This window comes from Antechinus flavipes, chromosome 3 (genome assembly GCF_016432865.1).
Source record: "Antechinus flavipes isolate AdamAnt ecotype Samford, QLD, Australia chromosome 3, AdamAnt_v2, whole genome shotgun sequence".
Classification (NCBI taxonomy): Eukaryota; Metazoa; Chordata; class Mammalia; order Dasyuromorphia; family Dasyuridae; genus Antechinus; species Antechinus flavipes.
The window spans coordinates 632875401-632903084 of NC_067400.1; the positions used below are offsets into that span (position 1 = coordinate 632875401).

General features: G+C 63.6%; 4 protein-coding genes and 1 long non-coding RNA gene across 13 annotated transcripts; 3 read left to right on the plus strand and 2 right to left on the minus strand.

Moving 5' to 3' along the window:
- The first annotated feature begins 1148 nt into the window (after positions 1–1148).
- On the plus strand, positions 1149–18994 carry MYBPC2 (myosin binding protein C2). 2 transcript variants are annotated; one of them, XM_051990286.1, is made up of 28 exons: positions 1149–1266; positions 2158–2256; positions 4801–4890; positions 5151–5299; positions 5989–6106; positions 6223–6274; positions 6598–6657; positions 6930–7123; positions 7293–7425; positions 7871–7995; positions 8078–8183; positions 8343–8515; positions 8969–9134; positions 9711–9817; positions 10880–10909; positions 11175–11314; positions 11622–11781; positions 11853–11957; positions 12247–12435; positions 12518–12652; positions 12732–12899; positions 15842–15930; positions 16004–16199; positions 16426–16565; positions 16894–17053; positions 17449–17585; positions 17818–18004; positions 18846–18994. In XM_051990286.1, the coding sequence occupies exons 1-28, from the start codon at positions 1248–1250 to the stop codon at positions 18854–18856; spliced, it is 3438 nt and encodes a 1145-aa protein (XP_051846246.1). In that variant the 5' UTR covers positions 1149–1247; the 3' UTR covers positions 18857–18994. The 2 variants fall into 2 exon arrangements, with proteins under 2 accessions (XP_051846246.1, XP_051846248.1); XM_051990288.1 differs by having other exon boundaries at positions 4804–4890.
- Positions 2263–4794, minus strand: LOC127556851 (uncharacterized). 3 transcript variants are annotated; one of them, XR_007952537.1, is made up of 3 exons: positions 4068–4794; positions 3980–4023; positions 2263–3935 (listed from the first exon to the last, which is right to left on the minus strand). It is a non-coding gene; the product is annotated as an uncharacterized LOC127556851 (long non-coding RNA). The 3 variants fall into 3 exon arrangements; XR_007952538.1 differs by having other exon boundaries at positions 2263–3671; positions 3716–3935; positions 3980–4794; XR_007952536.1 differs by having other exon boundaries at positions 2263–3633; positions 3678–3935; positions 3980–4794.
- On the plus strand, positions 13243–15835 carry LOC127556844 (filaggrin-2-like). Of its 4 annotated transcripts, XM_051990312.1 has the most exons (5): positions 13243–13786; positions 14183–14352; positions 14456–14560; positions 14974–15282; positions 15350–15835. In XM_051990312.1, the coding sequence occupies exons 1-5, from the start codon at positions 13473–13475 to the stop codon at positions 15412–15414; spliced, it is 963 nt and encodes a 320-aa protein (XP_051846272.1). In that variant the 5' UTR covers positions 13243–13472; the 3' UTR covers positions 15415–15835. The 4 variants fall into 4 exon arrangements, 2 of the variants coding, with proteins under 2 accessions (XP_051846272.1, XP_051846271.1); XR_007952531.1 differs by lacking the exons at positions 14183–14352; positions 14974–15282; positions 15350–15835 and adding an exon at positions 13917–14048 and having other exon boundaries at positions 13243–13393; positions 13681–13786; positions 14456–14966; XM_051990311.1 differs by having other exon boundaries at positions 14974–15835.
- Positions 18995–19242: 248 nt separating the features above from the next.
- GARIN5A (golgi associated RAB2 interactor 5A) lies at positions 19243–22942 on the minus strand. Its single transcript, XM_051990306.1, has 9 exons — positions 22774–22942; positions 22601–22730; positions 22471–22514; positions 22298–22427; positions 22081–22124; positions 21807–22037; positions 21529–21659; positions 20131–20374; positions 19243–20043 (listed from the first exon to the last, which is right to left on the minus strand). The coding sequence occupies exons 1-9, from the start codon at positions 22885–22887 to the stop codon at positions 20041–20043; spliced, it is 1071 nt and encodes a 356-aa protein (XP_051846266.1). The 5' UTR covers positions 22888–22942; the 3' UTR covers positions 19243–20040.
- Positions 22943–23331: 389 nt separating this feature from the next.
- EMC10 (ER membrane protein complex subunit 10) lies at positions 23332–27674 on the plus strand. Of its 3 annotated transcripts, XM_051990315.1 has the most exons (8): positions 23520–23637; positions 24024–24081; positions 24681–24790; positions 24867–24971; positions 25215–25396; positions 25574–25667; positions 26574–26654; positions 27527–27674. In XM_051990315.1, the coding sequence occupies exons 1-7, from the start codon at positions 23554–23556 to the stop codon at positions 26652–26654; spliced, it is 714 nt and encodes a 237-aa protein (XP_051846275.1). In that variant the 5' UTR covers positions 23520–23553; the 3' UTR covers positions 27527–27674. The 3 variants fall into 3 exon arrangements, with proteins under 3 accessions (XP_051846276.1, XP_051846275.1, XP_051846274.1); XM_051990316.1 differs by lacking the exons at positions 23520–23637; positions 26574–26654 and adding an exon at positions 23332–23373; XM_051990314.1 differs by lacking the exon at positions 26574–26654.
- Positions 27675–27684: the final 10 nt, after the last annotated feature.

Here is a 27684-nt window from a genome sequence, read left to right on the forward strand (position 1 = left end):
CTCCTCTCCGCTCCCTCTTCCCCTCCCTTTCCCTCCCTTTCTCATTCCTCCCTTTCCCCTTTCTTCCCTTCCCCTCCCCCTCCTCTCTTCCCCTCCCTTTCCCACCCCTTTCCTTTCTTCCCTCCTCCTCCCCTCCCCTCTCCCTCCCCTCTTCTCCCTCCCTTTCCCACCTCTTCCCCTCCTCTCTCCCTCCCCTCTTCTCCCTCCCTTTCCCACCCTCCCTCCTCTCCATCTCTCCATCCCTCTCCTGTTCTCCCCTCGCTCCCAGGCTCCTCTGCTTCCCTTCCCACCCTTGCTCGCCCCCCCATCCCCACCCAGAGAGAGTCTGCCCAGAGACCGATGACGTCACGGAGCACGCCACCTTGGATTGGTCAAAGGCCCCGCCCGTTCTAGTGAAAGTTAAATGGGACTTTGGGTTTCTTTGGCTTCCCTTTGTTTTGTTTTGGGGAAGGCGGCCCCGGCTTGGGCCAGCCCCCGCAACTCTGCCCCTGCCCCCTGCGTGCTGGGCTGGCGGCCCTCCCTGCCACTTTCTCCGGGGCAGCCGGGGGCGGGAGCCAGGGCCGGGGCGCCTAGGCCAGGTGGCCGGACCACCGCAGCTGGCCTGGGATAAAAGGGCCGGGTGGGCCGTGGGGAAAGCCTGCGTTCACGTCCCGCTGGAGAAAGCGGGCTCCCCCACACAGAGGCCCCCTGGGCTGCCGGCCCTCCTCACTCTCCTGGGGAGACCTGCCCCTGCCCCCCGAGCCGGCCGGAGCTCGTTCCCGGCGTCCAATTTCTCTGAAGATCCCTGACTTGCAGAAAGCTGGGGCTGGGCCCCCCGGTCCTCTCCCCTCCAGAGACCAGGCCCGATGCCCTAACTTCCACCCCCTCGAGGCCCCAGTTGTCCTGGTCTCCCAGCCCTACCCCCTAGCAAATAACCTGCTCCCGCAGCTCCCAAAGAATAGGACCGTCCCCTTCCTGAGGCCTCCCACAGAGTCCCAGGTGTCCGGACCCACAAAGCCCTCCCCCCTTCCCCTCCCCTTGCCTCAGAAACCAGAGTCTTGTGGCCTACGCCAGGAGCCCGGAGCCAGCCCCCCCCCCCCAGCTGTTATTTCTCGCCCTTTAGAGAACGCCTGGGGAATTCGGAGGGGGTGGGGAGGGGGAGCTGAGTCAGGCGTCTCCGGGGGCCTCCAGCCTCCTTAAAACCCTCCCCGGCCACCCAGCCTGGGCCCCGCTGTCTCAGGAGGGTTCCCGACCGGCCACAGACTAAGATGCCCGTGCCCAAACCAGGTGGGGACGCCCAAGCTCTTCCCGAAGGGGACACAGGCAGGGGTCTGCTCCAGCCCGGGGTCAGCAGTCAAGGGGGGAGGGAGCGAGGAGTACCACAGCGGTCTGGGGGAGGGAGATGGCCAAGGGCAGAGAAAGGAAGTCTGGGATTAGGGGAGGTTGGGGACTGAGGAGTGGAGAGGCCCCCTTCACCCCCCCTCTCCCACTCTTCCCCCCCCCCCCGCTAGGATGGGGGGGTTGGGGACTGACGAGTGGAAAGGGGCCCCGAAGCTAGGATGGGGGAGGGCTCCTTGGGTATGGGGAGTGGTAGACTAGAACTGGAGGAAAAAACCGGGTACTGGGAGGGGGGCTCCGTGCATAAGGAATGGAAGGAAAAGGAGCCCTGGAGCTGGCATGGGGAGGGAGCCCCCGAGGAGGAGGGGAAGGCTCCCCATCAGGAACAGGGAGCCCCCTCGCACTCCGCAGGAGAAGGGGGTCCGAGCAGTGCTGGCAGAGAGTGCTTGGGTGGGTCCCGAGGGCTGGGTGCTGGGTGCTGAGCTCAGCGCAGGGGTGTCCAGTTACCTGACCCCAGATAAGCTAATTATACCCCAGGCCAGCCCATCCGAAAAAGGTCAAGAGCAGTTGGCCTGGGCTTGGGGGAGGTGAGGAGGGAGCAGAGGCTTTATTTAGGGGGATCCTGCTGGCCCTGCCCTCTGTCCCCGGAGGATGGGAGAGGAAGTGAGGGGAAGCAGGTGTCTGGGGGGAGGGGCACGAAAACGTCTGAGCCGTGCAGTCCTGGGTGCCGGGGGACAGCTGGAGGGAGGGGCTCCACTCGGCACCACGGGGTCCTTGAGGGCACGAGGTACAGGGGACCAGGACTCCGGGGTGACCATGCCCCCTCCCTCCTCCCCACAGCTGCCAAGAAACCCGCTGCCAAAGCTAAGGATGCCTCCAAAGAGCCTGCCCCTGCCAAGGAGGCCCCTGCCAAGGAGGCTCCAGCTGCACCCCCCAGTGGTGAGGCCCCCCCAGGGCTGGGCCTGCCCTCCAGATGTCTGCAGACCTCAGCTCCTTCTGGTTTCCCTGCAATTGCCTCTCCTCTCTGTTCTAGACTCCTCAGACTGCCACCTCTGTTCCTCATCCTCCTTTTCCCAGACTCCCTCTGACTGGGGGCGGGGGGCTGGCTCCCCTTCTGGTCCCTGGGCTTCTCAGATCTTTATCAGGGAATCTCTGTCTTCTGATCCTCCTTTCTCAGAACCCCCAAACTTTGGGGATCCCACTCCTCATGCTTCTTCCTATTCCTGAGCCCCCCGGACCTATGGGAACCAAGTTGTTCTGGGTAGTGGGACCCCAGACTCCATCTCACCTGCAGGGGGACCGCGCTGTGATCAGGAAGACTTGGGTTCTGAGCTTCCTGCAGATGCTTGGCACCGGTGGGACTCTGAATGCCTCTCTGGGTCTCGGTTTCCCCATCTGTAAAATTAGGGGGTTCCTGGCCTTTGAAGGGCTCGGATTCTTTGATGCAGCTTTCCCCAGCTTCCAGATATCTGAGCTCTGTCCTCCCTTCCTCCCCTTTCCTTGCACCTAATTCTGTGGAGACCCAGCAGACTCGGGTGAGTGTGGAGCAAGGACATGAAGAGCCACCTCTTGGATAAAAAGGCCACTGGGTGCCCGCTTCAAGCTGGGAGAGGGGGGGTCTGTGCCCCTGACAAAGACCCCCTCGGCTTCTCCATCCCAGAATGCAATGAGGGGCTTCAGGCAGCCGGGGAGCCCTGGCCGTCTGTCCAGGAGTGGCCCATTGGACGCCACTCACTGTCCTGCCTTCCCACCCTCTGCTTTTGGAATCTACTCTAGCTGCCACATCCAGGAATCCCCTCATCTCCCTTTCCCTTCATCTAACTCCTCCCCCTCTTCTTTTCTCCCTCAAACCCCTTCCCCTCCTCCTCTTCTTTCCATTTCCCCTCCTCCAGTCTTTCTCCCTTCCCCTAGTCCCCCAGTATTCTAGTCTCTCCTCATCCCCCTCCTCTGATCCTCCTCTTTGACTCCCTCTCCTTCGCCATTCCTCCTCCATCTCTAGCTGTCTGCCACGGTGATCTGATACTTAATTGTGTAATAACTTCTGCCCTCATTATTAGCAAAGTACTCCATGATCCAAGGATTAAGGCAGGAGGATCCAAGAGGCCAATTCAGGTTCGAAGTCAGGAACGGCTTCCTCACAATTAGAGATAACCAAGGAAGGTAGTGAGCTCCCCATCACCAGAGGGTCTTCAATATGTGGAATGGCTGCCGAGCCCATCTGATCTTGCATTTGAGCTGTAGTCCCTGCTCCATCGCAGACAAAAGCCACCTGGAGACTGGCCGGGGTAGTTTTTGTCTTTGTAGCCTCTGAGTCACCTTGTAGCGATTTTGTATCCATTTCTACACAGCAGAACCTATACTTTGTAGCGATTTTGTATCCATTTCCACACAGCAGAACCTACCCTTTGTAGCGATTTTGTATCCATTTCCACACAGCAGAACCTACCCTTTGTAGCGATTTTGTATCCATTTCCACACAGCAGAACCTACCCTTTGTAGCGATTTTGTATCCATTTCCACACAGCAGAACCTACCCTTTGTAGCGATTTTGTATCCATTTCCACACAGCAGAACCTACCCTTTGTAGCGATTTTGTATCCATTTCCACACAGCAGAACCTATACTTTGTAGCGATTTTGTATCCATTTCCACACAGCAGAACCTACCCTTTGTAGCGATTTTGTATCCATTTCCACACAGCAGAACCTATACTTTGTAGCGATTTTGTATCCATTTCTACACAGCAGAACCTACCCTTTGTAGCGATTTTGTATCCATTTCCACACAGCAGAACCTATACTTTGTAGCGATTTTGTATCCATTTCCACACAGCTGAATGGGAAGCTGTTGCCCTGGGTTACTTTGTATCAATCCAGAAACATCGTTGAGAGGGCTCTGAGCCGGGGCTGACCTGGTGCTTGTTGGCTGGTGGATGGAAACTGGGGGTCAGAGAAGGCCAGGAGCATTATTTTAGGAAAGGGGAAAATAAGGCTCAGTGAAGGTCGGAGGCCCATTCTCATTCTTCAAAGGAGGGAACTTAGGCAAGAGTGGACCAGGGATTTGTCCACTCTCTTCCCCAGTACCCCTCCACCCCTTCCTCTACAGAAGAGTGTCTAGAGAGACCCAGTCTTATTCAGATTCAAATTCCAAGTCACCTTCCCTCTTAATTAATTCCTACCTGTGGAGGACATACTTGCTATATTTGTTTGCATATTGTCCTTCTCACCCCCAACCTACCAGTCAGCTCTTTGGGACCTGTTTTTGCATCCCTGGCCCTTGGCTGACACATAGGAGGTGCTCAGTGTTTACCGACAGCCTCCCAGACCACTGGGCAAGGTGAGGGAGGGAGGTGTGGTCCTGAACCCTCCGCCAGTTCTCAGGAACTGCCTCAAAGTAACCTTGCTCCCCCACCCCCTGCTCTCGGGCCAGCCCTGACTCAGACTGAGAGGCCCATTTATAACCCGAACCCTCCTAACCTTCTAGCAGAGGCTCCCCCTGAGGACCAGTCGCCCACGGCCGAGGAGCCCGCGGGGATCTTCCTGAAGAAACCGGAGACTGTGTCTGTGGAGGCAGGTGAGGAGGCCGAGTTCCCTGGGGAGGCCTCGGGCTTGGATCCCAGAGGGAAACCGAGGGCCTGGAAATCCAGGGGCCGGGACAGCCCGGGGGGAGGGGAGGTTGAGGTTCCCTGGGGGAGCCTTGAGGGGAGCTGCGATTTTAGAGATGGGGTCTGGGAGGCAGCAGCCTGGACCCCTCCCCGCCCGGATGTGCCCCTCAGGGGGTGAAGACCTTGGACCCCTGATGGTCTGCTTAACCCCCTTTCCCGCGGGCCCCAGGGAAGGACGTGGTGATCACCGCCAAGGTGAATGGGAAGGAGCTCCCCGGAAAGCCGGTCATCAAATGGTTCAAAGGAAAGTGGTTGGAACTGGGCAGCAAGAGCGGGGCCCGATTCGGCTTCAAGGAGACCCATGATGCACAGAGCAATGTGAGGCTGGTGGGGAGGGCTGGGGGGCCGGGCTGCAGGAGTGACAGAGAGCAGCGGGGAGGGCCGGGGGCGGGCAGCAGAAGTGATGGAGATGGGGGGTAGGAGGCCCGTCCGAGGCCAGCTCCCAGCCCTGGCTGCCCCCCTTTGCTGTGTGGTCTTGGCCACGTGTCCGAGGCTTCCTTTCCCCCCGGCACGGGGTTGGCAAACCGGCAAACCCACAGCACTGGGCTCCAGAGGAAACAACTCGCTTTCTCTCCCTGGGCTGCTTCCTCCTCCTCAGTGTAAAAATAAAATAAAAAAGGGCTTCCCAGGTGTCCCTGGGCGAGCCTGGGGGTCACCGGACGAGGCGGCGTCTTTGCCGGGAGGGGGAGTTCGGCTGGGCGGGCCACCTCCAAGCCTTGGCTCAGCTGCCCCTTCGCCGCCTCCTGGCCTTCTTGGCTCTGCCCCGAGCACTGGTGGGGGACGGTAACCTTTCCCCTCTGTGCCTGTCACTTGGGACGTTGTGGCAGCCTCCCAGGAAGCCCTGGGGCAGAGTCTACCTCGGAGACCCCGTAGTCAGAGTGACCCTGGGCCAGTCACCTCATGTCAGCGCTGGAGGTCACTCTCTCGCAGAGAAGGTGCCAGCCTCCCCTCCAGGGAGAGGAGGGGGCCCCACGTGGGGGGGATGCTGAGCTCTGCCCCCCCCCCAGGTGTACACGGTCGAGCTGCATATTGGGAAGGTGGTGGTGGGGGACCGAGGGGACTACCGGTGCGAGGTCAAGGCCAAGGACGCCTGTGACAGCTGCAGCTTCAACATCGATGTGGAAGGTGCCGAGTCCTGGGCCGCGGGGAGGTGAGGGTGGGGGGAGGGGGGCGGGGATGCAAGGAGCTCAGGGGAGGGGCAAAGGAGGCCCCCACTCACTGGCCTCCCCTCCCCTCCCCAGTCCCCAGTCAAGAAGGCGGAGGCGACAACATCCTGGAAAGCTTCAAGCGCTCGTGAGTGATGTGCCCCCATCCCTCCTCCCTCCTGTCCCTCCTGTCTCTCCACTCGCTCTGCCCAGGGGGCAAGGGCCTGTCAGAGGGGAGGAGGCCCCAAGAGGAGGGGAATCCCAGAGCCGGGGCCTGCGGGGATACTGAGGCCTGGAATTCCCATCAGGCCTGGCAGCGGGGTGGCCCTGGACAAGGCCCTTAATCCCATGTCCTCCTCTGTAAAATGGGTACAATCCAAGCCAATCTCTCCCTCCCTCCGGGGACTACTGAGGATAAAAGGAGTCCTGTTTTCTAAGAACAAAGCCTCTAACAGTCTGCTCCCTTGGCAGAGGAGAGGGCAAGCCTGAAGATGCCGGGGAGCTGGACTTCAGCGGGCTTTTAAAGAAGAGGTGAGCCCCCACAGGCCCCTGCTCCTGTTCTGCCTGCCCAGGGCTGGGGTGGCAGTGACCCCCCCACCAGTCCTAGGAAGCTCATCTGTCAGCCCTTGGCCTGGTCCTCCCCTCCCCTCTCCCCCCTGCCTCCCTCCCCTCTCCCATCCTCCTCCCCACTTTCCCCTCCCCTCCCCTCTCCCCTGCCTTCCTCCCCTCTCCCACCCTCCTTCCCACTCCCCCCCCCCCCCCGCCACGAGCTGCCCCTGAGCCTCTGAGCCTCCCGGCTCCAGGGAGGTGGTGGAAGAGAAGAAGAAGAAGAAGAAGGACGACGATGACCTGGGCCTGCCCCCCGAGATCTGGGAGCTGCTCAAGGGGGCCAAGAAGAGCGAGTACGAGAGGATCGCCTTCCAGTACGGCATCACCGACCTGCGGGGGATGCTCAAGCGCCTCAAGAAGGCCAAGGTGGAGGTTAAGAAGAGCGCAGGTCAGAGCAGGGGATGGCCCGGGAGGGGGGAAACAGCTGGAGGGGGAAATGGCTGGGGAGGGGGAAACAGCTGGAGGGGGAAACAGCTGGTAGGGAAGCTACTAGGGAGCACAAGTGAAGCAGGCTGGTCCCTGGCCTCCTCCCCCTGAGCCCCTGCTTGGCCCAACAGCGTTCACAAAGAAGCTGGACCCGGCTTACCAGGTGGACAAGGGGAACAAGATCAAGCTGGTGGTGGAGATCAGTGACCCCGATCTGCCCCTCAAGTGGTACAAGAATGGCCAGGAGATCAAGCCCAGCAGCAAGTGGGTATAGGGGGCACGGAGGGGGTCCTGGCTGGGAGGCCCCGACCACAGGGAAGGGCAGAGTTGACAGAGGGCTGATAGCAGAGGACCTAGCAGGACCTCTCACCTGGGAGGCGGGGAGGGGTCCCCAGGCGGTGGGGCTCTCGTCCCACGGGATGGCCTTTGTGCTTCGGAGGCGGGGCCTGGCCCAGGGGCGGAGCTTGGGGATCTGGAGGCGGGGCCTGGGTCCGCGGGGCGGGGCCTGGTGCTCTGGAGGCGGGGCCTGAGTCCGCGAGGGCGGGGCTGGGGCTCTGGAGGCGGGGCCTGGCCCAGGGGCGGGGCTGGGGGATCTGGAGGCGGGGCCTGGCCCAGGGGCGGGGTTTGGTGCTCTAGAGGCGGGGCCTGGGTCCGCGCGGGCGGGGCTCGGCCACAGGGCCGGCCCTCAGCCTCCTGGCTGCGGGACCAGGTACGTGTTTGAGAACGTGGGCAAGAAGAGGATCCTGACCATCAACAAGTGCACGCTGGCCGACGACGCCGCCTACGAAGTGGCCGTCAAGGATGAGAAGTGTTTCACGGAGCTTTTCGTCAAAGGTGGGAGCCTGTGGCAGGCTGGGGGGGGCGCTGAGGGGCTCCAGGAGCCCCCCCCAACTCCCCCCACCGACTGTCCCTCCAGAGCCCCCCGTCCTCATTGTCACCCCCCTGGAGGATCAGCAGGTGTTTGTGGGCGACCGCGTGGAGATGATGGTGGAAGTGTCGGAGGAGGGAGCCCAGCTCATGTGGCAAGTGTCCCCAGCCCTGGCCCCGGGCTCCTGACCGCTCTGCCCCTGCCCTGCGCGCCCACGGGACCTCCCACTTTACCCCCTCCGTCCCGCGGGCCCCGACAGCCTCCCCGGGAGCCCCCAGCCGTGCCCTGGCCCTGAGCCCCCGCCCCCTCCCAGGATGAAGGACGACGTGGAGATGACCCGGGAGGACTCCTACAAGGCCCGCTACCGCTTCAAGAAAGACGGCAAGAAGCACCTGCTGATCTTCACCGAGGTCACCCAAGAGGACAGGGGCCGCTACAAGGTCATGACCAATGGTGGCCAGTGTGAGGCGGAGCTTATCGTGGAGGGTAAGGGCAGGGCCAGCGAGTGAGGGGCGACCCGAGGGAGCCAGAGGAGCAGCCACCGTCACAGGGTCCTCAAAGGGGCCCAGGGGGCCGGGGTTCGGAAGTCCTCTCTAGTCCGCGGAGTTAACCTCGCCCATTTATGAAGCGCCCACTGCATACGGGCCTATGCGCTCACTACTGGAGCAGACAGACATTTCATAGACCAGTAGGAGGATTCTGTTTTAGGCCATGCACATTTATGAAGCACCTGCTGTGTATATGGCCCTGTGCTCGCTTGTGAGGGAGTCAGACTTTCCCTTATGAGATCTCTGCTCCCAAGGAGTGCGTCCTTTAGAAGCAGCCTTCCACTGAATTCAGGAAGCATTTATTAAGCACCCACGGTGTGCCGATCCCAGGGCGGATGGAGCCGGGCCCTCTGGGGCTCTGGAGCCCGACGCCCGCCCTCCCTCCCTGCAGAGAAGCAGCTGGAGGTCCTCCAGGACATCGCGGACCTGACGGTGAAGGCTTCGGACCAGGCCGTGTTCAAGTGTGAGGTTTCTGACGAGAAGGTGACGGGCAAGTGGTACAAGAACGGCGTGGAAGTGCGGCCCAGCAAGAGGATCACCATCAGCCACAAGGGCCGGTGAGGGGCGGGGCCCCCGGCAGGGGCAGGCTGATCGCCCCGATGCGGGTGCCTGGCAGGACCGGGACCCGGGGCTCTCCTCTGAGACTTCCGAGGCGCTGGGCCGGGCAGGGAGGGCTTCCCGGAGGAGGAGCAGGGGCAGAAACAGAAATGTAAAAATGGTGGCCTGGGGGGCGGGGGCGGGGCAGGTGAAGGCCACTGACTCACCTGGCTCCCCCGCCCACTCCGGGCAGACCGCCCTCCACCCCCCTCCCCGCTGGCACAGCGCCAGGTTACTTGCAAATCTCTTCATTTGCCTAAACCCGCGGAATAATCCCTCCCCCACCCCCCCATGTAAGGGAGCCGGAACCTGTGGTCAGCCACGTGGTCTGTCCTGTGGTCCGTCTGACCCCGGGCTCAGAATGGAGGGGGGGAGTGGTGGGGGTGGGGGGGCGGGACCGCAGAGGGAGCACTCCCCCGCCTCTCCGCTGGGTCCCCCTCTCCCCCTCCCCAGCCTCAGTTTCGTTACCTGTCATATGGGACGGGACACTTCGAGCCCCTGTTCCTGGAATCCACGATCCCACGTCCCCCCTCCAGGATCCACAAGCTGGTCATCGATGACGTCCGGCCCGAGGACGAGGGGGATTACACGTTTGTGCCCGATGGCTTTGCCCTGACCTTGTCGGCCAAGCTCAACTTCCTGGGTGAGGCTGACCCCCACCCCCGCCCCCATCCCTCAGTCACTGTCCGGCTCTGTTGCCGAGCCTCAGTTTCTTGTTCTGTCAAGTGGAAGGGGGAAGGACTGGGATGGAATTCCCCGATTTAGAGTCTGTTGCCTGGTATACAGCAGGGGCTTCATAAATGCTCCTCATTAGAGAGGAGTGAGAAAGGGCTGCCCACAGCGCTGGGAAAACTTTTAAAGAGGGTTGGGGGGGGAGAATTGTCCTGCCAAAAGTTGGCACAGAGGAGAGCAGCAGGGGCCATGGACAGCGCCCTCCCCCCAGAAGCCTGCGGCCTTCCCGGGCACAGGTGCGAGTCATGGTGCAGCTCTCCCCTGCGCCCGGCTGTCAGGGACTCCTGAGGACAGGGGATGCGTTTGGGGGGGGGGGGCAGACTGCTGAGCCCTGGGGCGAGGCACTGAGCCCCGCAAGGGTGCGCTCTGGGTTTTCCTCACCGTGCCCCCCACACACCCTGCCGGAAGGAGAGTGATGGGACTTGGGAATTGAAGAGCGTCCCTGGAAGGTGGGATGGGGACTCCCCCCCTAAGCAGGCAAGTCAGCATGCGCGAGTGAACACCTCCTGTGTGCCGGCACTCTGCCGAGGTCGGGGACGCGTATTGGCCGAGACTTTAAATCGAAAAGGGGCGAGAGAGAACCCCCAGCGGCTCCCCAGGGGCCTGGGCATGTTCCCCGATGTGTTCTGCTAACTTTTCAATGCAGGCGATTTCCTCCGTGATCGTGTGTATAATTATTTAATGGGGTTCCCAGAAGGGTGTCCCCACCCCGCCCACTTGATAGCTTCATGGGGGGCTGACAAAACGATGGTCCGAGACTAGGTTTTCCAGGGACCGGGCACCTGCCCCGGCCCTTCATGGCTTCCCGAGAAGCCGGGCGGAGGCCCCGGGCCGACGGCCGGGCGTCCCAGAGCTCCAGGAACCCCGGTTCCCCTTCTTCTTCCTGCCCGGCTTCTATCTTCCTTCTCCACTCTGGGAGGCCCCCAGAGAAAGCTCTGTTTCTGATAGCTTCCTCTCCTTCTCTCGCTCCCAGAGATCAAGATCGATTACGTGCCCAAACAAGGTTAGTGGTGCCGATGGGGGGCGGGCCCCAGAAGGGAAGGAGGCTCACGGGTCAGAGGCCTGGGGTTCCCATGATGGGGGGCTGGGGAGTCCCTTCATTTCCTGGGGCCCCAAGAGCAATAAGGGCTGGGAGTCCGCTCAGCTCCAGGGGGAGCAGTGACAGCAGCCCCTGAGGGGGCTCGGGCCCACATCCCCTCCCCCGGCCTCAGGGAGGCTGCCTTGGGCTTTCTGGGTGTGGGGGACCTAACTCTGTCTCCCTCTCCCAGAGCCCCCCAAGATCCACTTGGACTGCTCGGGAAACATGTCGGAAAACATCATCGTGGTGGTGGCCGGGAACAAGCTGCGGCTGGACGTGGCCATCTCGGGGGAGCCCCCTCCCACAGTCACCTGGCTGAAGGGGGACCAGGTGGGGGCCGCTCCCTCCCTGCTCCACCTCACTTGCTTTGGAAGGGGGTGCCAAGAACTTTGCTCACCTTGGGCCTATTTAAAAAAAGGAGGGGAGGGGGGAAGAGTGGGGGGTGGACTCTGGGGAAGCTCTGATCTCCTGCCCCTCCCTCCCCCTGGCTGCTGGCCCCGCAGCGGCAGGGAGGGGGACCCGGAAGCTGGGACCGGGGGGGTCTCCCCTTAAGGCCAGGGTGGACGATTCCGGGCAGCCGGACGGAGGACAGTCGGGGCGGCCGCGCTCAGAGCGAGGCTCCCGTCCCCTCCCCCAGGTGTTCTCCGACACCGAGGGCCGCGTGCACCTGGAGCAGAGGCCGGACAACAGCAGCTTTGTGATCGAGGGGGCCGAGCGGGCCGACGAGGCCCGGTACACCATCAAGGTCACCAACCCCGCGGGCGAGGACACGGCCTCCCTCTTCGTCAAGGTCGTGGGTGAGTGGCCCGGGACGGGGCTGGGGAGGGGTCTCTGGGCTCCCTAGGACTGACCCTCTTCCCCTCCCCAGACGTGCCAGACCCTCCCGAGGCCGTGCGGATCACGTCAGTGGGGGAGGACTGGGCCATCTTGGTCTGGGAGCCCCCCAAGTATGATGGCGGCCAGCCTGTGACCGGTGAGTTACCCAAGAATCCCTCCTTGGGGTTCAGGCACAAACCCTCACCCAGCTCCTTGGTCCCGTCCGATGTCCTGGAGACCCCTGGGCTGATTTCTGCTCCCTCTGTGGCCCCCACTCCCGACAGGCGGCCCCCCGCCTGGTCCTTGGGGCCCAACTTCTGCTCCCTCTGTGGCCCCCACTCCTGGGGGGCGGCCCCCCCCGTCCTTGGGCCCCCTCTCCCACTGTGGCTCCCCCTCCACGCCCCCTGCCCAGCCCCGTGCTCTCTGCTCCTCGGCTTCGGCCACAGGCTACCTCATAGAGAGGAAGAAGAAGGGCTCGCAGCGCTGGATGAAACTCAATTTTGAGGTCTTCACGGAGACCACGTACGAGTCGACCAAGATGATCGAGGGCGTGCTCTACGAGATGCGCGTCTTCGCCGTCAACGCCATCGGCGTCTCCCAGCCCAGCGTGAACAGCAAGCCCTTCATGCCCATCGGTAAGGGGCCGGCCCGGCCTCGGTCTCCCCGTTTGCACTCGGGGAGCCCCTCCCCGGTGACCCCCCTCTCCGCTCCCCGCAGCCCCCACCAGTGAGCCGCTGCACCTGACGGTGGAGGACGTCACCGACACCACGACCACCCTCAAGTGGCGCCCCCCGGACAGGATCGGGGCCGGCGGCATCGACGGCTACATCGTGGAGTACTGCTTGGAGGGCTGTGAGTGACCCCGCCCCGGCCTCAGCCACCACCTCCCGGGGTCCGGCCGGGGCCTGAAACCCACTTCTCTCTCCCACAGCCGAAGACTGGGTGGCCGCCAACACAGAACCCGTGGAGCGTTGTGGCTTCACGGTCAAGGACTTGCCCACGGGGGCCAGGATCCTCTTCCGCGTGGTCGGGGTCAACATCGCCGGCCGCAGCGAACCGGCCACCCTCGTCCAGCCCGTCACCATCCGGGAGATCGTGCGTGAGTGAGCCCTGACCTCTCCCCAGCAGAGAGCAGCCACGCCGAGGCGGGGGGGGTCAAGAAGGGGGATCCAGAGTGGGGATCCAGAGGGGTCATCCAGAGGTGGGACCTAGAGGTGGGATCCAGAGGGAGGATCCAAAAGAGTCATCCAAGAGGTGGGATCCAGAGGGGAGATCTAGAGGGGGGATCCAGAGGGGTCATCCCAAGGTGGGATCCCGAGGAGTCATCCAAGAGGTGGGATCCAGAAGGGTCATCCAGAGATGGGATCAAGAGGGGAGATCCAGAGGTAAGATCCAGAAGGGGGATCCAGAGGGGTCATCAAGAGGTGGGACCCAGAGGGGGATCCAGAGGAGTCATCCAAGACATGGGATCCAGAGGGATCATCCAGAGGTGGGATCCAGAGAAGTCATCCCCAAGGGGGGATCCAGAAGGGGGATCCAGAGGGGTCATCAAGAGGTGGGATCCAGAGGGGGATCCAGAGGAGTCATCCAGAGGTAGGATTCAGAGAGGTCATCCAGAGGTGGGACCCAGAGGGATCATCCAGAGGTGGGACCCAGAGGAGTCATCCAAGAGATGGGATCCAGATGGGTCATCCAGAGGGGGGATCCAGAGGGGAGATCTAGAGGGGGGATCCAGAGGAGTCAAACAAGAGGTGGGATTCAGAAGGGTCATCCAGAGGGGGATCCAGAGGAGTCATCCAGAGGTGGGATTCAGAGAGGTCATCCAGAGGTGGGACCCAGAGGGATCATCCAGAGGTGGGACCCAGAGGAGTCATCCAGAGGTGGGATCCAGAGTAGTCATCCAAGAGGTGGGATCCAGAGGGGAGATCTAGAGGGGGGATCCAGAGGAGTCATCCAAGAGGTGGGATTCAGAAGGGTCATCCAGAGGTGGGATCCAGCGTAGTCATCCAGAGGGGAGATCTAGAGGGGGGATCCAAGGAGTCATCCAAGAGGTGGGATTCAGAAGGGTCATCCAGAGGGGGGATCCAGAGGGGTCATTGAGAGGTGGGATCAAGAGGGGGGATCCCGAGGAGTCATCCAAGAGGTGGGATCCAGAAGGGTCATCCAGAAGGGGGATCCAGAGGGGGATCCAGAAGGGGGATCTAGAGGAGTCATTCAAGAGGTGGGTTCCAGAGGGGTCATCCAAGAGGTGGGATCCAGAATAGTCATCCAAGAGGTGGGATCCAGAGGGGTCATCCAAAGGGGGGATCCAGAAGGGGGATCCAGAGGAGTCATCCAAGAGGTGGGTTCCAGAGGGGTCATCCAAGAGGTGGGATCCAAGAGGTGGGATCCAGAGGGGTCATCCAGAGGTGGGACCCAGAGGTGGGATCCAGAAGGGTCATCCAGAGGGAGGATCCAAAAGAGTCAACCAAGAGGTGGGATCCAGAGGGGAGATCTAGAGGGGGGATCCAGAGGGGTCATCCCAAGGTGGGATCCCGAGGAGTCATCCAGAGGTGGGATCAAGAGGGGAGATCCAGAGGTGGGATCCAGAAGGGGGATCCAGAGGGGTCATCCAGAGGTGGGATCCAGAGGGGGATCCAGAGGAGTCATCCAGAGGTGGGATTCAGAGAGGTCATCCAGAGGTGGGACCCAGAGGGATCATCCAGAGGTGGGACCCAGAGGAGTCATCCAAGAGATGGGATCCAGAGGGGTCATCCAGAGGTGGGATCCAGAGTAGTCATCCAAGAGGTGGGATCCAGAGGGGGGATCCAGAAGGGGGATCCAGAGGAGTCATCCAAGAGGTGGGTTCCAGAGGGGTCATCCAAGAGGTGGGATCCAAGAGGTGGGATCCAGAGGGGTCATCCAAGAGGTGAGATCCAGAGGGGTCATCCAAGGGGGGATCCAGAAGGGGGATCTAGAGGAATCACCCCAAAGTGGGATCCAGAAGGATGGAATCCAGAGGGGGGATCTAGAAGGGGAATTCAGAAGGGGGATCCAGAGGAGTCATCCAAGAAGTGGATTCCAGAGGGGTCATCCAGAGGTGGGACCCAGAGGCATCATCCAAGAGGTGGGATCCAAGAGGTGGGATCCAGAGGGGGGATCCAGAAGGGGGATCTAGAAGGGGGATTCAGAAGGGGGGATCCAGAGGAGTCATCCAAGAGGTGGGATCCAGAGGGGGGATCCAAGGGGGTGGATCCAGAGGAGTCATGCAAGAGGTGAGTTCCAGAGGGGTCATCCAGAGGTGGGATCCAGAGGGGTCAACCAAGAGGTGGGATCCAGAGGGGTCATCCAGAGGGGGGATCCAGAAGGGGGGATTCAGAGGAGTCATCCAAGAAGTGGGATCCAGAGTGGGGATCCAGAGGAGTCATACAAGAGAGGGGATCCAGAGGCATGGGATCCAGAGGGTTCACCCAGAGGTGGGATCCAGAGTGGTCATCCAAGAGGTAGAATCCTGAGGGAGCATCCAAAGGGATCATCCAAGAGGGGGGATCCAGAGTGGTCATCCAAGAGATAGAATCCTGAGGGAGCATCCAAAGGGATCATCCAAGAGGGGGGATCCAGAGGTGAGATCCTGAGGAGTGAAATCCAGAGGGGCCAGAGGTAAGATCCAGAGGGGTCCATGCAGCCTCTCAGGGTTCCTTGACTGGTCTCCTTGAAGAGGGGACCCTCATCCTCACTAAGTCTGGTCTTGCCTACTTTGGTCTAAGACCAGGATGATGGCGGTTGCCTCTGGATGACCACTGATTTCTTGTGGTCCCCTCTGGATGACCTCTGACTTCTCATAGTAGCCCCCGACGACCGCCGACTTCTTGTGGTAGCCTGTCAGCAGACGCGACTGACTGGTTGGTTTGACCTCCCGCTGATAATGGCCACCATGAGCCAAAGCCAACCTCCTGAACCTCCACTGACCTCAGACTAGAGTCCCCACTTTCCATGAGTGAGCCCCCCTTCTTGGGACTCTGAACTCTGACCCCCTTCCCATCTCTCTTCTCTCGCCCCCAGAACAGCCCAAGATCCGGCTTCCGAGGCACCTCCGGCAAACGTACATTCGCAGGGTGGGCGAGCAGCTCAACCTGGTCATTCCTTTCCAGGTATGAAGCTCTCTGGAGGGGAAAGGGGGGGACAGAAGCCAGAGCGTCCCCTCACCTCTCCCTTCGTCCCCAGGGGAAGCCACGGCCCCAGGTCACCTGGACAAAGGGTGGGGCGCCCCTGGACACATCCCGTGTCAACATCCGGACGAGCGACTTCGACACCGTGTTCTTCGTGCGCCAGGCAGCTCGTACAGACTCGGGGGAGTATGAACTTAGTGTGCAGATAGAGAACATGAAAGACACGGCCATTATCCGGATCCGAGTTGTGGGTGCGAGACACGCGGAGGGGCCGGGGAGGGAGGAGCCGAGCTGGGGAGGCGGCCACAGAGAGGAAGCCTCATGATGGGGGGAGGGATGAGCTAGCTCAGCATGGAGGGCAGGAGGTGAGAATGAGAGGAAGATGAGGAAGATGGAAGACCACCAGAGCTGGAGGTGGGGGAAGCAGAGGCTTCCTGAGGAGGGGGGAGCCGCGTCTGAGCCCCTGGCCCTCTCCAGAGAAGGCCGGGCCGGCAGAGAACGTGATGGTGAAAGAGGTGTGGGGCACTAACGCCCTGGTGGAGTGGCAGCCGCCCAAGGACAACGGCAACAGTGAGGTCACCGGCTACTTCATCCAGAAGGCCGACAAGAAGACCATGGTGAGGGAGGGCCGGGGCCGGAGGCTGGACCCGAGGTGGGAGGCTGGCCGGAGCCCGGCCTCTCCCCAAGTCCCTCTCTCTCCCTGCAACTCCCTAGTCCCCTCCTCCTGGCCACTCCCCAGCCCTCCCCTCTCCTCGCCCTTCCCCCCTTATTGCCACTCCCTAGCCCCCCTCTCCTGGCCACTCCCTAGCCTCCCCACCTCTCCTGGTCACTCCTCAGCCCCTCCCCTTCCAGGCCCCTCCCAGTCTCCTGGCCACTCCCTAGTCCCCCCCCTCCCCCTTCTTGCCCCTCCCTAGCCCCCTCCCCAATCCTCCCGCCTCCCCCCAGGAGTGGTTCACGGTTTACGAGCACAGCCGGCCCACCAGGTGCACAGTCTCGGACCTCATCATCGGGAACGAATACTACTTCCGCGTGTTCAGTGAGAACATCTGCGGGCTCAGTGACTCCCCGGGGATGTCCAAGAACACGGCCAAGATCCTCAAAACAGGTGGCGCGCCCTGGGCCAGCCCCGCGGGGGGCTCCGAGGGGTGGGGAGGGCTTGGGAGGTCCCCGCGGGCTCACCCCACTTCCCCCCTCCCCCCTCAGGGGGAGCTCCTGGCTGGAGGTGCCATGGCCCCATGGGGCCCAGAGAGGGGGCTCCCTGTCCATGGCCCCGCGGGTGATGAGCTTCCCCAGGGGGTCTGCCCCCGAGCTTTCTGGGCCAGCGCTACTTGTCCCTCCCGTGTACCAGGGGGGCTTGGGAGCAGACGGAGCCTTTATTCGGCCTTTGCAGCTGGGGGGGGAGCAGGCCCGTTCCAGCTGTCTCTCAGCCCAGCCCGGCTGGGCGTGGGGGAAGGGGGGCAGGAAGGGCCAGGGGCTGACCCGCCATCCCATCCTCCCTAGGGATCACCTTGAAACCTCTGGAGTTTCAGGAGCACGACTTCCGTTCGGCCCCCAAGTTCTTGACCCCGCTGCTGGACCGGGTGGTGGTGGCGGGGTACACGGCTGCCCTCTACTGTGCTGTGCGGGGGTTCCCAAAGGTGGGCAGAGGCCCCGGGACCGGGGAGGAGCTGGAGCGGGGGAGGGGAGGGTTCCGCCCAAGGAATCCGGGAGCCAGGGCCGAAGGCTTGCTGAGCTACTTACTGCCAGGGCCCAGTCCCCCACCCCTGCTCGGGGCCTCAGTTTCCCCCATTTACGAGGGGGGGTACGAGCTTCCAGGCCACGGCCAGCTCCCGCTCCAGCGGTCCGTGGCCGCGCTCCCTCTCGCCGCAGCCGAAGGTGGTCTGGATGAAGAACAAAATGGAGATTCATGAAGACCCCAAGTTCATCATGACCAACCAGCAGGGCATCCTGACCCTCAGCATCCGGCGGCCAAGCCCCTTCGACGGGGGCACCTACTCCTGCCGGGCGGTCAACGAGCTGGGCGAGGCTCTGGCCGAGTGCAAGCTGGAGGTCCGAGGTGAGGGGGGGGGGCTGGGGGCGGCCAGAGGGCCCGGAGGCCGGGGGTCTGCGCTCCCATCCCGGCCCTGACCACCAGCAGCAGCGCCTTTAGCCCCTCTAGACCTGTCGCGTCCTCCTAAGGAGGGACGGCCGGGCCGGATGACCGCCTTGGAGGCTTTCCCTCCTTTTTGAAAGGCAGCTGGGGGGCACGATGGGGCCTGGAGCACTTAAGTGAGCCTGGGCGCAGCACTTAACCATGACCTCATCTGTAAAAGAGATGAGTAGCATCCATGACGCGGGCATCTAATGAGATGGCTGCAGACTGCTTGGAGGCAGAGCTGCAGGCCACGCGGCAGCCACCACGCGTGGCCCACAGGGCTGCGAGGACCTCGGCACGGGGAGCTCTGGGGGCTTCTCTGCCACAAGCGCTCTCCGCAGACTTGGGGCGCCTGGCTATAAGCCAGATGTCCTCTCTCTGCCTTGGACTAAATGGCCTCAAAGGTCTCTGCTTGACACCGGAAAGAGCACCTTCGGGCCAGTCCCGGGACAGACAGACACGGGGAGGGAGCCTAGCCAGGAACCCACCGGGCCGAGGCGGGCAGCTGAAACCATCCCCCCGAGACAGGCGGCTCGGCCCGGGGCCACACCGGTGGCATCTGGGAGGGAGCTGCCCTATTTATAAGTGAGGAAACCACAATCCCGGTCCTCTGCCACCAATCCGTGGCATCCCACCCTCAGAGGAGGGACGATAAATCTGCGGCTGAAGGGACCTGGCCATTCCTCTCGGTCTGGGACTCAGTTTCAACATCTGGAAAATGGAGATGCTATGCTCACACCATTTCCCTTCCTCTCCTCTCCAGTGCCGCAGTAATCCTTCCTAAGGGCGGCCAATGCCTCTCTTACCCCGCCCGGCTTTGTTGAAAACCTGAAGAACCTGACTCTGGACCTTCCTTTCTGGGGACACCCGTCCCTTCTCTAATTTATTATCAAACATGAGACTTGAACGATGCTTGTGGTTCCTGTTGTCAGTGTTTGCTTATGTGAATGGATGAAAGAATGAATGGAGGGAGGGAGGGAGGGAGGAAAAAAGGAGGAAAGAAAGAAGGATGGAGGAGGGAAGAAGGAAGGAAAGAAAAAAAGAAAGGAAGGAGAAAGAAATGAAGTAAAGAGAAAAGAGAGGAGGGAAAGGATGAGAGGACAGGAGGAAGATAGGAAGGAAAGGAAGAAGAGAGGGTGGAAGGAAGAAAAGGAGGGAGAGAGGAAGAAAAGGAGGGAGAGAGGAAGGAAGGAAGAAGGAAGAAAGTGAGGAAGAAAAGGAGGGAGAGAGGGAGGAAAGAGGGAAGGGAAGGGAAGAGAGAAGGGAGGGAAGGAAGAAAGGTGGCAGGAAGGAGGAAAGAAAGGAAGTAGGAAATTTTCAAAGGAAGGAAGAAGTGAGGAAGGAAAGGATGGAAGGAGGAAAGGAAGGGAGGAAGGAAAGAGGGAAGACGGGAAGGAAAGGAGGGAGGAAGGAAAGAGAAGGGAGGGGAGAAGAAAAGAAGGAAGGAAGGAAGGGAAGAAAGAAGGGAGGAAGGGGAGAGAGAAGAGGACGGAAAGAGAAGAGAGGGAGGGAAGAGAGAAAGGAGAGGGAGAAAGGAGGGAGGGAGAAGAAATGGAGGGGGGACGGATGGAGGAGAGGAGGATTCGGTGACTTCCAGGCCGGTGCTGCCGCCTCTCACCCAGCCCTCAGGGTGGGCCCTCCGACCCCTCCTCCCCCAGGACGGGCGCCCCCACTCTGAAGGCTCAGCCCTTCGTTCTGACGTCCGGCGTCTTTATTAATTTGTTATCCCGTTGGTCCCTGTCCAGGGAAGGTTCCTCTCTGACCCTTCCGTGTCCCGGGGAGGGGGGAGGGGGGCGGTATGTGCGTGTCCCCGGGCCGCTGGGGGGGAGGGGAAGATTGGAGTCTCCGGAGGTCGGGGAGCACTGGGGTGAAGGGCTCCGCGTGGGAGGCGGCAGTAACAGGCAGCAGCGTCTCACAGCTGGAGTGTCTGCAGAATTGGGGGAGGGGGCTCCTGGCCTTCACTAGGAAACAGAAGGAAGAGGGGGTGAGGTTGGGCGGGGGGCGGGGCCGGGAACGCTCGGGTGCCCTGCTGCCCAGGCCAGGCTCACCCTCTGGTCCGGCGGCACGGCCCCCTCCTCCTCCGGGGGGCCGGGGGCCTGGGTGAAGGGCACCCTGGTGCCCGAGTGAAAGCGCAGGCGGTAGAGCAGCCGGACCCAGCGGCCGAACTCCTGGTCTTCCGAGGCCGGAGCCCTCAGCTGCAGGTAGAAGGTGCGGCCCGAGCGGAGCTTCACCTTCAGCTGCTGCCGTTTCTCATCGTGGATGAACAGCTCCACAAACTGCAGGGGGATCAGCCTGGCCCCCCGCCCCCACCCCCGGGATGGGATCAGGAAGGGGGCGGCTCTGGAGGGGGGGGCTGGCTCTGGAGAGGGGCTGGCCCAATAGGGTGGGGCCGGCCCAGGAGGGCGGGGCCTGGCTCAGGAGGAGGGCCGGCCCAGGTGGGAGGCTGGCCCAGGAGGGCGGGGCCTGGCTCAGGAGGAGGGCCGGCCCACGAGGGCGGCTGGTCCAGGAAATGGGACTGGCCCAGGTGGGCCCACCTTGGTCTCGGGTCTGGCTCTGCGGGGTAACCTTGGGGAATCGTGGAGATAAGAACTCCCTTGGGGGCCAAGGGCCACCAGCAGGATCTAGGAAGATGCCGAAGGTAGGAGTCAGGCAGCCGTGGGGGAGTCACACCCTCTCGGCCTCAGTTTCCCCATCTGTAAAATGACAGGGCTGGGTAGGTAGACTCCAAGGACCCTCTAATTCTAGATGAATGCTCTCCCTCCCCGACCTCGCTCAACTAGAGGAGGGGGAGAAGAGGGGGACTCCTCCAACACCATCTCCAGTCCCCCCCAGAGCAGCCCCTCTGCCGGCAGCCTCTCCTTCCCTGCCACAAGCAGTCTTTTCCAATTCCCTTCCGTGTCTCCCTTTCTCTCCCCCTCCCCCCCCAAGTCCTCCAGTCCCACTCCAAGTCCAGTTGTGTCCCACTCTCCGTGAGCCCATTTGGGATTTTCTTGGCAGCTACTGGAGCAGTTTGTCATTTCCTTCTCCAGCTCATTTGACAGATGAAGAAACTGAGGCGCACGGGGATAAGAGACTTGCCTAAGGTCCTTGGGACACTAAGCTTCTGAGGCTGGATTTGAACTCGGGGAGATGACTCCAAACCCCGAGTTGTGAGCACTATGACGCCTCTAGCAGCCGGCTCACCCCCCTAAGCCTGAGGAGCAGTCGATGAGAAGCTATTGGCCCCGGGGAAGGCACACAAGGATAGGGCTTAAATAGCAGGCGACCCTGCTCAGCGGGGACCTCCGGCTTCGACTTCAAAGCTCTGACCACCTGGCAGGGCATCTTACAGATGGGGAGACTGAGGCTGAGAGGCACAGGGCAGATCCAGACCTGGGATGAGACTCTGGGCGCCCAGGAGAGGAGGGCTGGGGCTATACAAGGAACTGATTTTGGGGGGTCCTCACTCAAACAGTTGTAGGCCCCCCTTGCCCGGGGCCGGCCCGGCCAGCAGCAGTATGTCGGGCAGCTCCAGGGCCGGGCTGGTGGCGGCCACGCCCATGGTCACCTTGTTGGCCACCTCTCCGAACCGAGTCACCTGCGGGCGCAGGAGCTGACGTCACTTCGCGGCTGGAGGCCCTGGCTCAGCGCGCGGGCAGCCGGAGATCCCGTGACTCCATTGGCTGGGGGGGGGAGAGGGGGCTGTGTCACCCCCAGGGGGGAAGGGCTGCCTCTAGGCTCGCACCTGGACGAAGTTGCTTTCAAATATGGGGAAGTCGCAAAGCTGGTCGAACTCCCCGCTGGACAGATAGCGCTGGAGGCGTCCGGGCCTGGGGGAAGTGGCCTGCAGGGGCCTCGGCCTCGGGAAGGCCTTGGCTCCTGAGGAGGGACCAGAGTAAGCGATAGCCCCCCTTCCCCGCCTGTCCTCCCCACCCACCCCGGGGGGCGCCTGCTCCATCTCCAGCCCCGCCCTCACCTGCCCCTCGGGGCCCCTGCTCCATCTCCAGCCCCGCCCTCACCTGCCCCTCGGGGATCCCTGCTCCATCTCCAGCCCCGCCCTCACCTGCCCCTCGGGGATCCCTGCTCCATCTCCAGCCCCGCCAGCCTGGCCCCTCGGGGCCCCTGCTCCATCTCCAGCCCCACCCTCACCTGCCCCTCGGGGATCCCTGCTCCATCTCCAGCCCCGCCCTCACCTGCCCCTCGGGGCCCCTGCTCCATCTCCAGCCCCGCCCTCACCTGCCCCTCGGGGCCCCTGCTCCATCTCCAGCCCCGCCCTCACCTGCCCCTCGGGGATCCCTGCTCCATCTCCAGCCCCGCCCAGCCTGGCCCCTCGGGGCCCCTGCTCCATCTCCAGCCCCGCCCTCACCTGCCCCTCGGGGCCCCTGCTCCATCTCCAGCCCCGCCCCCACCTGCCCCTCGGGGATCCCTGCTCCATCTCCAGCCCCGCCCTCACCTGCCCCTCGGGGCCCCTGCTCTATCTCCAGCCCCGCCCTCACCTGCCCCTCGGGGCCCCTGCTCCATCTCCAGCCCCGCCCTCACCTGCCCCTCGGGGCCCCTGCTCCATCTCCAGCCCCGCCCAGCCTGGCCACTCGGGGATCCCTGCTCCATCTCCAGCCCCGCCCAGCCTGGCCACTCGGGGCCCCTGCTCCATCTCCAGCCCCGCCCCCACCTGCCCCTCGGGGCCCCTGCTCCATCTCCAGCCCCGCCCTCACCTGCCCCTCGGGGGCCCCTGCTCCATCTCCAGCCCCGCCCAGCCTGGCCACTCGGGGATCCCTGCTCCATCTCCAGCCCCGCCCAGCCTGGCCACTCGGGGATCCCTGCTCCATCTCCAGCCCCGCCCAGCCTGGCCACTCGGGGCCCCTGCTCCATCTCCAGCCCCGCCCTCACCTGCCCCTCGGGGATCCCTGCTCCATCTCCAGCCCCGCCCTCACCTGCCCCTCGTGGGGCGCCCGGCTCCGGCCGTCGGCCCGGCTTCATGCCCGCTCCCCCTGGTCCTCGCGGGCCTCGGGGAGTGGGGGTCGTTTCTGGGCCCGGGGCTCTGGGGGTGGCTGGGAACTACCGAGAGGAGGCGGTGGAGGGTTTGCTCCTCTCACGTTCAGAAGTTCGGCCCCCTCCCGTCACTTGGCACTTTGCCCAAATGCTACCATGTTGCTATAGGGACGGGGGCGGGGCCCCAGATTCTGTGATATCACGGGAGTCGTTGCGCACGCGCAGAAAACGGGGTCGAGAACGCGAGGAGGCCGGAAAGCCTGGACTCGGGTACTCCCGAATGGGAATCATTGCGCATGCGTACCACGAAGAACCGGGTGAAGGTAGTAGGGAAGGATCGGCTTCAGGCACAAGAGTGATGTGACGTTACGGAGAGGGAGGAGCTAGAGGGAGGGGGGCCTCGGGGTCCAAACGCAGGTGCTAGAGTGGCGCAGGCGCAGAGGTTTCGTCCGCCCTCTCCCAGAGTGCCCCGCGCGTGGTCACGTGAACGCTGGCGAGCGGCGATGGCTGCCCCCTGGCTCCTGCTCCTGCTGCTGGCAGCGCCGGCCGCGGTCCAAGGGAGCGGCTGTCGGGCAGGCGCTCGGGGGGTCAGTCCTGCCGGGCCGGGGGGACGGGGGTGTGGGCGGCCTTATGGCATGCAAATGAGGGGGGGCCGGCCTCTGGTGGCCTGCTGGCATGCAAATGAGGGGGGGGAGCTGGGGGCCCGTGGGACGGCAACTTGTAAACGAAGGCGGCGCGCTGGCGTCCTTCCCCCTCCCCCCACGGATTCCTGCCCACTCCTTAAGCGCCTGCGGGGGCCCTGGGGGAAGGGGGAAGGAGCTGGATACTGGGCCGGGCCCGTTAGAGCCTTCGGTGTACCTGGCTCCGCCCCCGTGCTCCCCTCTCCGGCCAGAGGGGACCCTGACCCTTTTCAGACACACGGGCCGCTGGTTTGGGGGGGGGTGACCCGGAGCCTCGGTGTCTTCTCCCCCAGGCTGCTGCTGAAGGCTGCGGACCCGCAGGGCTGCTGCTGGAGCACTCCTTTGAGACCGGTGAGGGGGGCAGCGGGGGAGCTGGGGGCGGGGCCCGAGGCCTGGAGATCCCCAGTCCTCCTGCTGAGCTTGGGAAGGGGGGACTCAGAATGTGCGGCCCGAGCCGGGTCCTAGTCCGGGGCAGTTTGTTGCTGTAGGAAGCGGGGCGCGTTACAGAGCGGGCTGGATCGGAGGGGAGTTGAGCAGCCGCGGGAGGAGTCGGCGCGCTGACCGGCTTCTGGCGCCGCTAGTTCTGGGGCTCGGGGTAGGAAGGAGGCGCGGTCTCCGCCAGGAGCCCCCAGATTACCCCGAGCAGATTCCCAGTCAGCTCGTTCCCTCTTGTCCCAGGAGTTTGGTCTGCGGGAGTTGCCTGGGGTCAGGACCCGACAGATGGGGGGGGGTAAAGCCGGAGGAGTCTGGAATCGGATTGGTTGCCAGAACCGAAGCCCCCCAGGCCGATTTAGAGAAGGGACCCCTTCCTGGGGAGGGGGAAGGGCGGCTCTCCCGATTGTGCCCGTGATGCGGCTGTTTCCCCACCTCCGGAACAAGGGGCTTGGGTTCCTCAAGCCCGGGTGGGGGGGGCGAATGTGGTCTCTGAGCCCCGCCCCCTCTGCCCCCAGATGACAGCGTCCACTTCCGGAAGCGGGGCTCCCTGACATGGAACGTGCAGGATGGGACGGTCAGCCTGACCCAGCGGCAGCTGACGGAGGACGAGCGGGGCCGGCTGCGGGTGAGCGCCTGGAGGAGGGGGGGGCGCTCTGGGCGGTCTGGACGGGCTAAGCAGAGTTTCCCTGCTGTCTCCCCAGGATGTGGCAGCTCTGAACGGCCTGTACCGGGTCAGGGTGCCCCGGAAGCCCGGGGCCACTGAGGGCCCCGCCACCGCTGGCCACGTCTCCTCCTTCGTCCCCGCGGTGAGTCGCCCGGGAAGCCGCTTGTCTTTGGCTGGCTCATTGGTGGCCCTGCCTCAGACCAACCCCCAGCTCAGGGGAACTGCTCACGGCCCAGTGACCTCGGTCCGGCTCAGCTCTGCCTGCAGCTCTCCCACCCCCATCCCTGTGCCCTGGAGGGAGGGGAGACCGCCCCCCTCACAGCCCCCTCTGGAGCTGGGGAGCCACGCCCTCGCCTCACCAGGACTCCTCCGCTTCCCCCTGCAGTGCTCCCTGGTGGAGTCCCACCTCTCGGACCGGCTGACCCTGCACGTGGACGTGGCGGGGAACGTGGTGGGCTTGTCCGTGGTGACCGAGCCCGGAGGCTGCCGGGGCCACGAGGTGGAGGACGTGGACCTGGAGCTGTTCAACACCACGGTCCAGCTGCAGCCCCCGCTCACGGCCCCAGGGTGAGGGTCCGGCCCCCAGCTTCTCCCTGGGGGGAGGGGGCGTGTCCCTGGTCTCCCCTTGGCCTGTTCTTTGGTCTTTCATCTACCTCCTGGGAGGGGGGCCCTGCTGTACCAGGGCTTCGTCTCCGCCCCGGGGGGCCCGGGACTCCCCGGGCTCCAGCTCCTCCCTCTCTGCAGACCGGAGACGGCAGCCTTCATTGAGCGTCTGGAGATGGAACAAGCCCAGAAGGCCAAGAACCCTCAGGAGCAGAAGTCCTTCTTTGCCAAATACGTGAGTGCCCCCTTGGGAGCGCCCGGGGTCGGGGGAGAGGGGACCCCGGCCCAGCCCCACCCTTCCTGCCCCTCCCCTTGCGGATCCCTGGCCCCCTTTTGTCTCTTAGGGCCAGGGGTCAGGAGCAGCGGCTGGGGGGCCGGGCTCCTCCCCCTGGTTCCGTCTCTGCCTGTCTCCCCAGGGCCCGCCGTCACTTCCTCACCCCTGCTGAGACCTACTGCTCCCTGTCCTCCCTCAGAGCCTCCCCCAGAGTCAGCAGGGAGCCCGGGCCCTCCCATTGGGCCAGTGGCTAAGCCCCTCCCCGTACCTGCCCCGAGGCTGTCGGTGGGCGGGGCCTCGGGCCTCCCTGGCTCTCTCACCCTCCGCTCTCTGACTGGGGGCTGCAGGGCCCCTCCCAGGGTACCCGGAGCTCAGAGCCATGGCTCCCTCAGCCATCTTGGGCCGGCCTTCCTGGGCCATCTGGGTCCGGCGGGAGACGGGGAGCGAGACCCTCCCACCCGGTCCCAGGATGCAGCCCTTGCCCTGCCCCAGACCCTCAGGCGGGCTCCTCCTCTCCCGGGTCCTCCCCCAGCCCCGTCTCTGCCTCCCCCTCCGCCCCCCTTAGCACTCTGGGACCTCGTCCTGCTCTCAGCTTTGCCCCCCCAGACCCCGCCTCCTCAGCTGCCGTTCTCCACCCCCCGGGTCTTGTCACTGATGTGCCGGCAGGACCAGGGTCGCCCCCCCGTTTGGTGTGTCGGAAGGCCTGGGGCCTCAGCAGTTGGGGGGGGGGCGCGTGAGCGAGGAAGAACTGGGGAGGATCCCTGGGGAGAGCGCCCGCCTCTGGGGTGGGGTTGGCTGGGGAGGCAGACCAGACAGATCCGGGCCCCCGGGCTGCCCTGACCCTGCGCTCCCCATCTCCCTTCTCAGTGGCACCTCATCCTGGGGGGCGCCGTGTTCCTCACGGCCATGCGTCCGGCCCGGGGCCCGGCACCATCGTCTGAGGCTTGAGTGAGGACCCAAGTGACCCCCTTCTCCCTTCCCCTCCCCAGGACCGCCCGCCCTCCCTCCCGTAGATACGTAGGGGACCCTGGGCCCCCCTTCCCTCACTGCTCGCCTCTGCTGCTCCCTCACACTGACGGAGGTTCCCCCTCTCCTCCCGGGGCTGGGGGGCAGGAGAGGGAGTGGCACCAAGTCTCACCATGTCTCTCTCTCTGTCCCTCCTCCCTCCTGCCCTCCCTCTGTGTCTCTCGGGTCTCTTTCTCTCCCTCTCGCTCCCTTCCCCCTTCCCTTCCTCCCTCCCTCCCTTCCTTTCTCCCCCTCCCATCTCCTCTCCTTCATCTCTTCCTTCTTTCTCCCTCCCTCCTTCCTCTCTTCCTCCTTCCTTTCCTCCCTTTTCTCTCTCCCTCCTTTCTTCCCTTCTCGTTCCCGCTCTCCTTTTCTCTTTCCTCCTTCCTTCGCCCTCCCTTCCCCTCCCTCCTTCCTCTCCTCCTCCCTCCCTTCCCTCTCTTCCTTCTTTCCTCCCTTGTCTTTCCTTCTTTCCTTTTCTCTCTCCCCCTCTCTCTCCCTCTCCCTCCTTCCTCTCCCCTCCCTTCTCCCTTCCCCTCCCTCCCTTTTCTCTCCTGCTCCCTTTTCTCTCCTCCTCACTCCTTTCTTCCCTTCTCTCTCCCTCTTCTTTCCTCTCCCCTCCCTCCCCCTCCCTTCTTTCCTTCCCCCTTCCCCTCCCTCCCCACCCTCATTTCTGTCTGCTCCCCTCCATGGGTGGGCTCTGGGGTCCCTCTGGGTCTTGCTGTCTGTGTCCGGCTCCCGCACCCCCCTTCCCTGCCTTCCGTTTCCCTCCGGACCTCCCCCCTCCCCTCCCTCCTGCCCCGGTCTCTCCACAGTGGATGTACATCGTCCCCATTGTCCTGTTCCTCATGATGTCTGGAGCTCCGGATGCTGGTGGCCAGGGAGGGGGCGGCGGGGGCGGGGGCGGGGGCAGTGGGAGGTAAGGGTCGACCTGTCACTAAATAAAGTTCCCATTGGACCCTGCTCTTGTCTG

What these genes read in the sequence shown, in the direction of transcription:
- GARIN5A (XM_051990306.1), bottom strand. Translation starts at nt 22,887, where the DNA reads ATGGAGCAGGGATCCCCGAGTGGCCAGGCTGGGCGGGGCTGGAGATGG. An exon ending in CAGGGGCCCCCGAGGGGCAG is followed by an intron (nt 22,731 to 22,773) that starts GTGAGGGCGGGG and finishes CCCGAGGGGCAG; the next exon opens with GTGGGGGCGGGGCTGGAGAT. An exon ending in GCAGGGGCCCCGAGGGGCAG is followed by an intron (nt 22,125 to 22,297) that starts GTGAGGGCGGGG and finishes CCCGAGGGGCAG; the next exon opens with GTGAGGGCGGGGCTGGAGAT.
- MYBPC2 (XM_051990286.1), top strand. An exon ending in CTTCAACATCGATGTGGAAG is followed by an intron (nt 6,107 to 6,222) that starts GTGCCGAGTCCT and finishes TCCCCTCCCCAG; the next exon opens with TCCCCAGTCAAGAAGGCGGA. An exon ending in GGAGGTTAAGAAGAGCGCAG is followed by an intron (nt 7,124 to 7,292) that starts GTCAGAGCAGGG and finishes TTGGCCCAACAG; the next exon opens with CGTTCACAAAGAAGCTGGAC.
- EMC10 (XM_051990314.1), top strand. Translation starts at nt 23,554, where the DNA reads ATGGCTGCCCCCTGGCTCCTGCTCCTGCTGCTGGCAGCGCCGGCCGCG. An exon ending in ACGAGCGGGGCCGGCTGCGG is followed by an intron (nt 24,791 to 24,866) that starts GTGAGCGCCTGG and finishes CTGTCTCCCCAG; the next exon opens with GATGTGGCAGCTCTGAACGG. An exon ending in AGTCCTTCTTTGCCAAATAC is followed by an intron (nt 25,668 to 27,526) that starts GTGAGTGCCCCC and finishes GTCTCTCCACAG; the next exon opens with TGGATGTACATCGTCCCCAT.
- LOC127556844 (XM_051990311.1), top strand. Translation starts at nt 13,473, where the DNA reads ATGGGATCCAGATGGGTCATCCAGAGGGGGGATCCAGAGGGGAGATCT. An exon ending in TCCCGAGGAGTCATCCAGAG is followed by an intron (nt 14,353 to 14,455) that starts GTGGGATCAAGA and finishes AGTCATCCAGAG; the next exon opens with GTGGGATTCAGAGAGGTCAT. An exon ending in TCCAGAGGGGTCATCCAGAG is followed by an intron (nt 14,561 to 14,973) that starts GTGGGATCCAGA and finishes GGGATTCAGAAG; the next exon opens with GGGGGATCCAGAGGAGTCAT.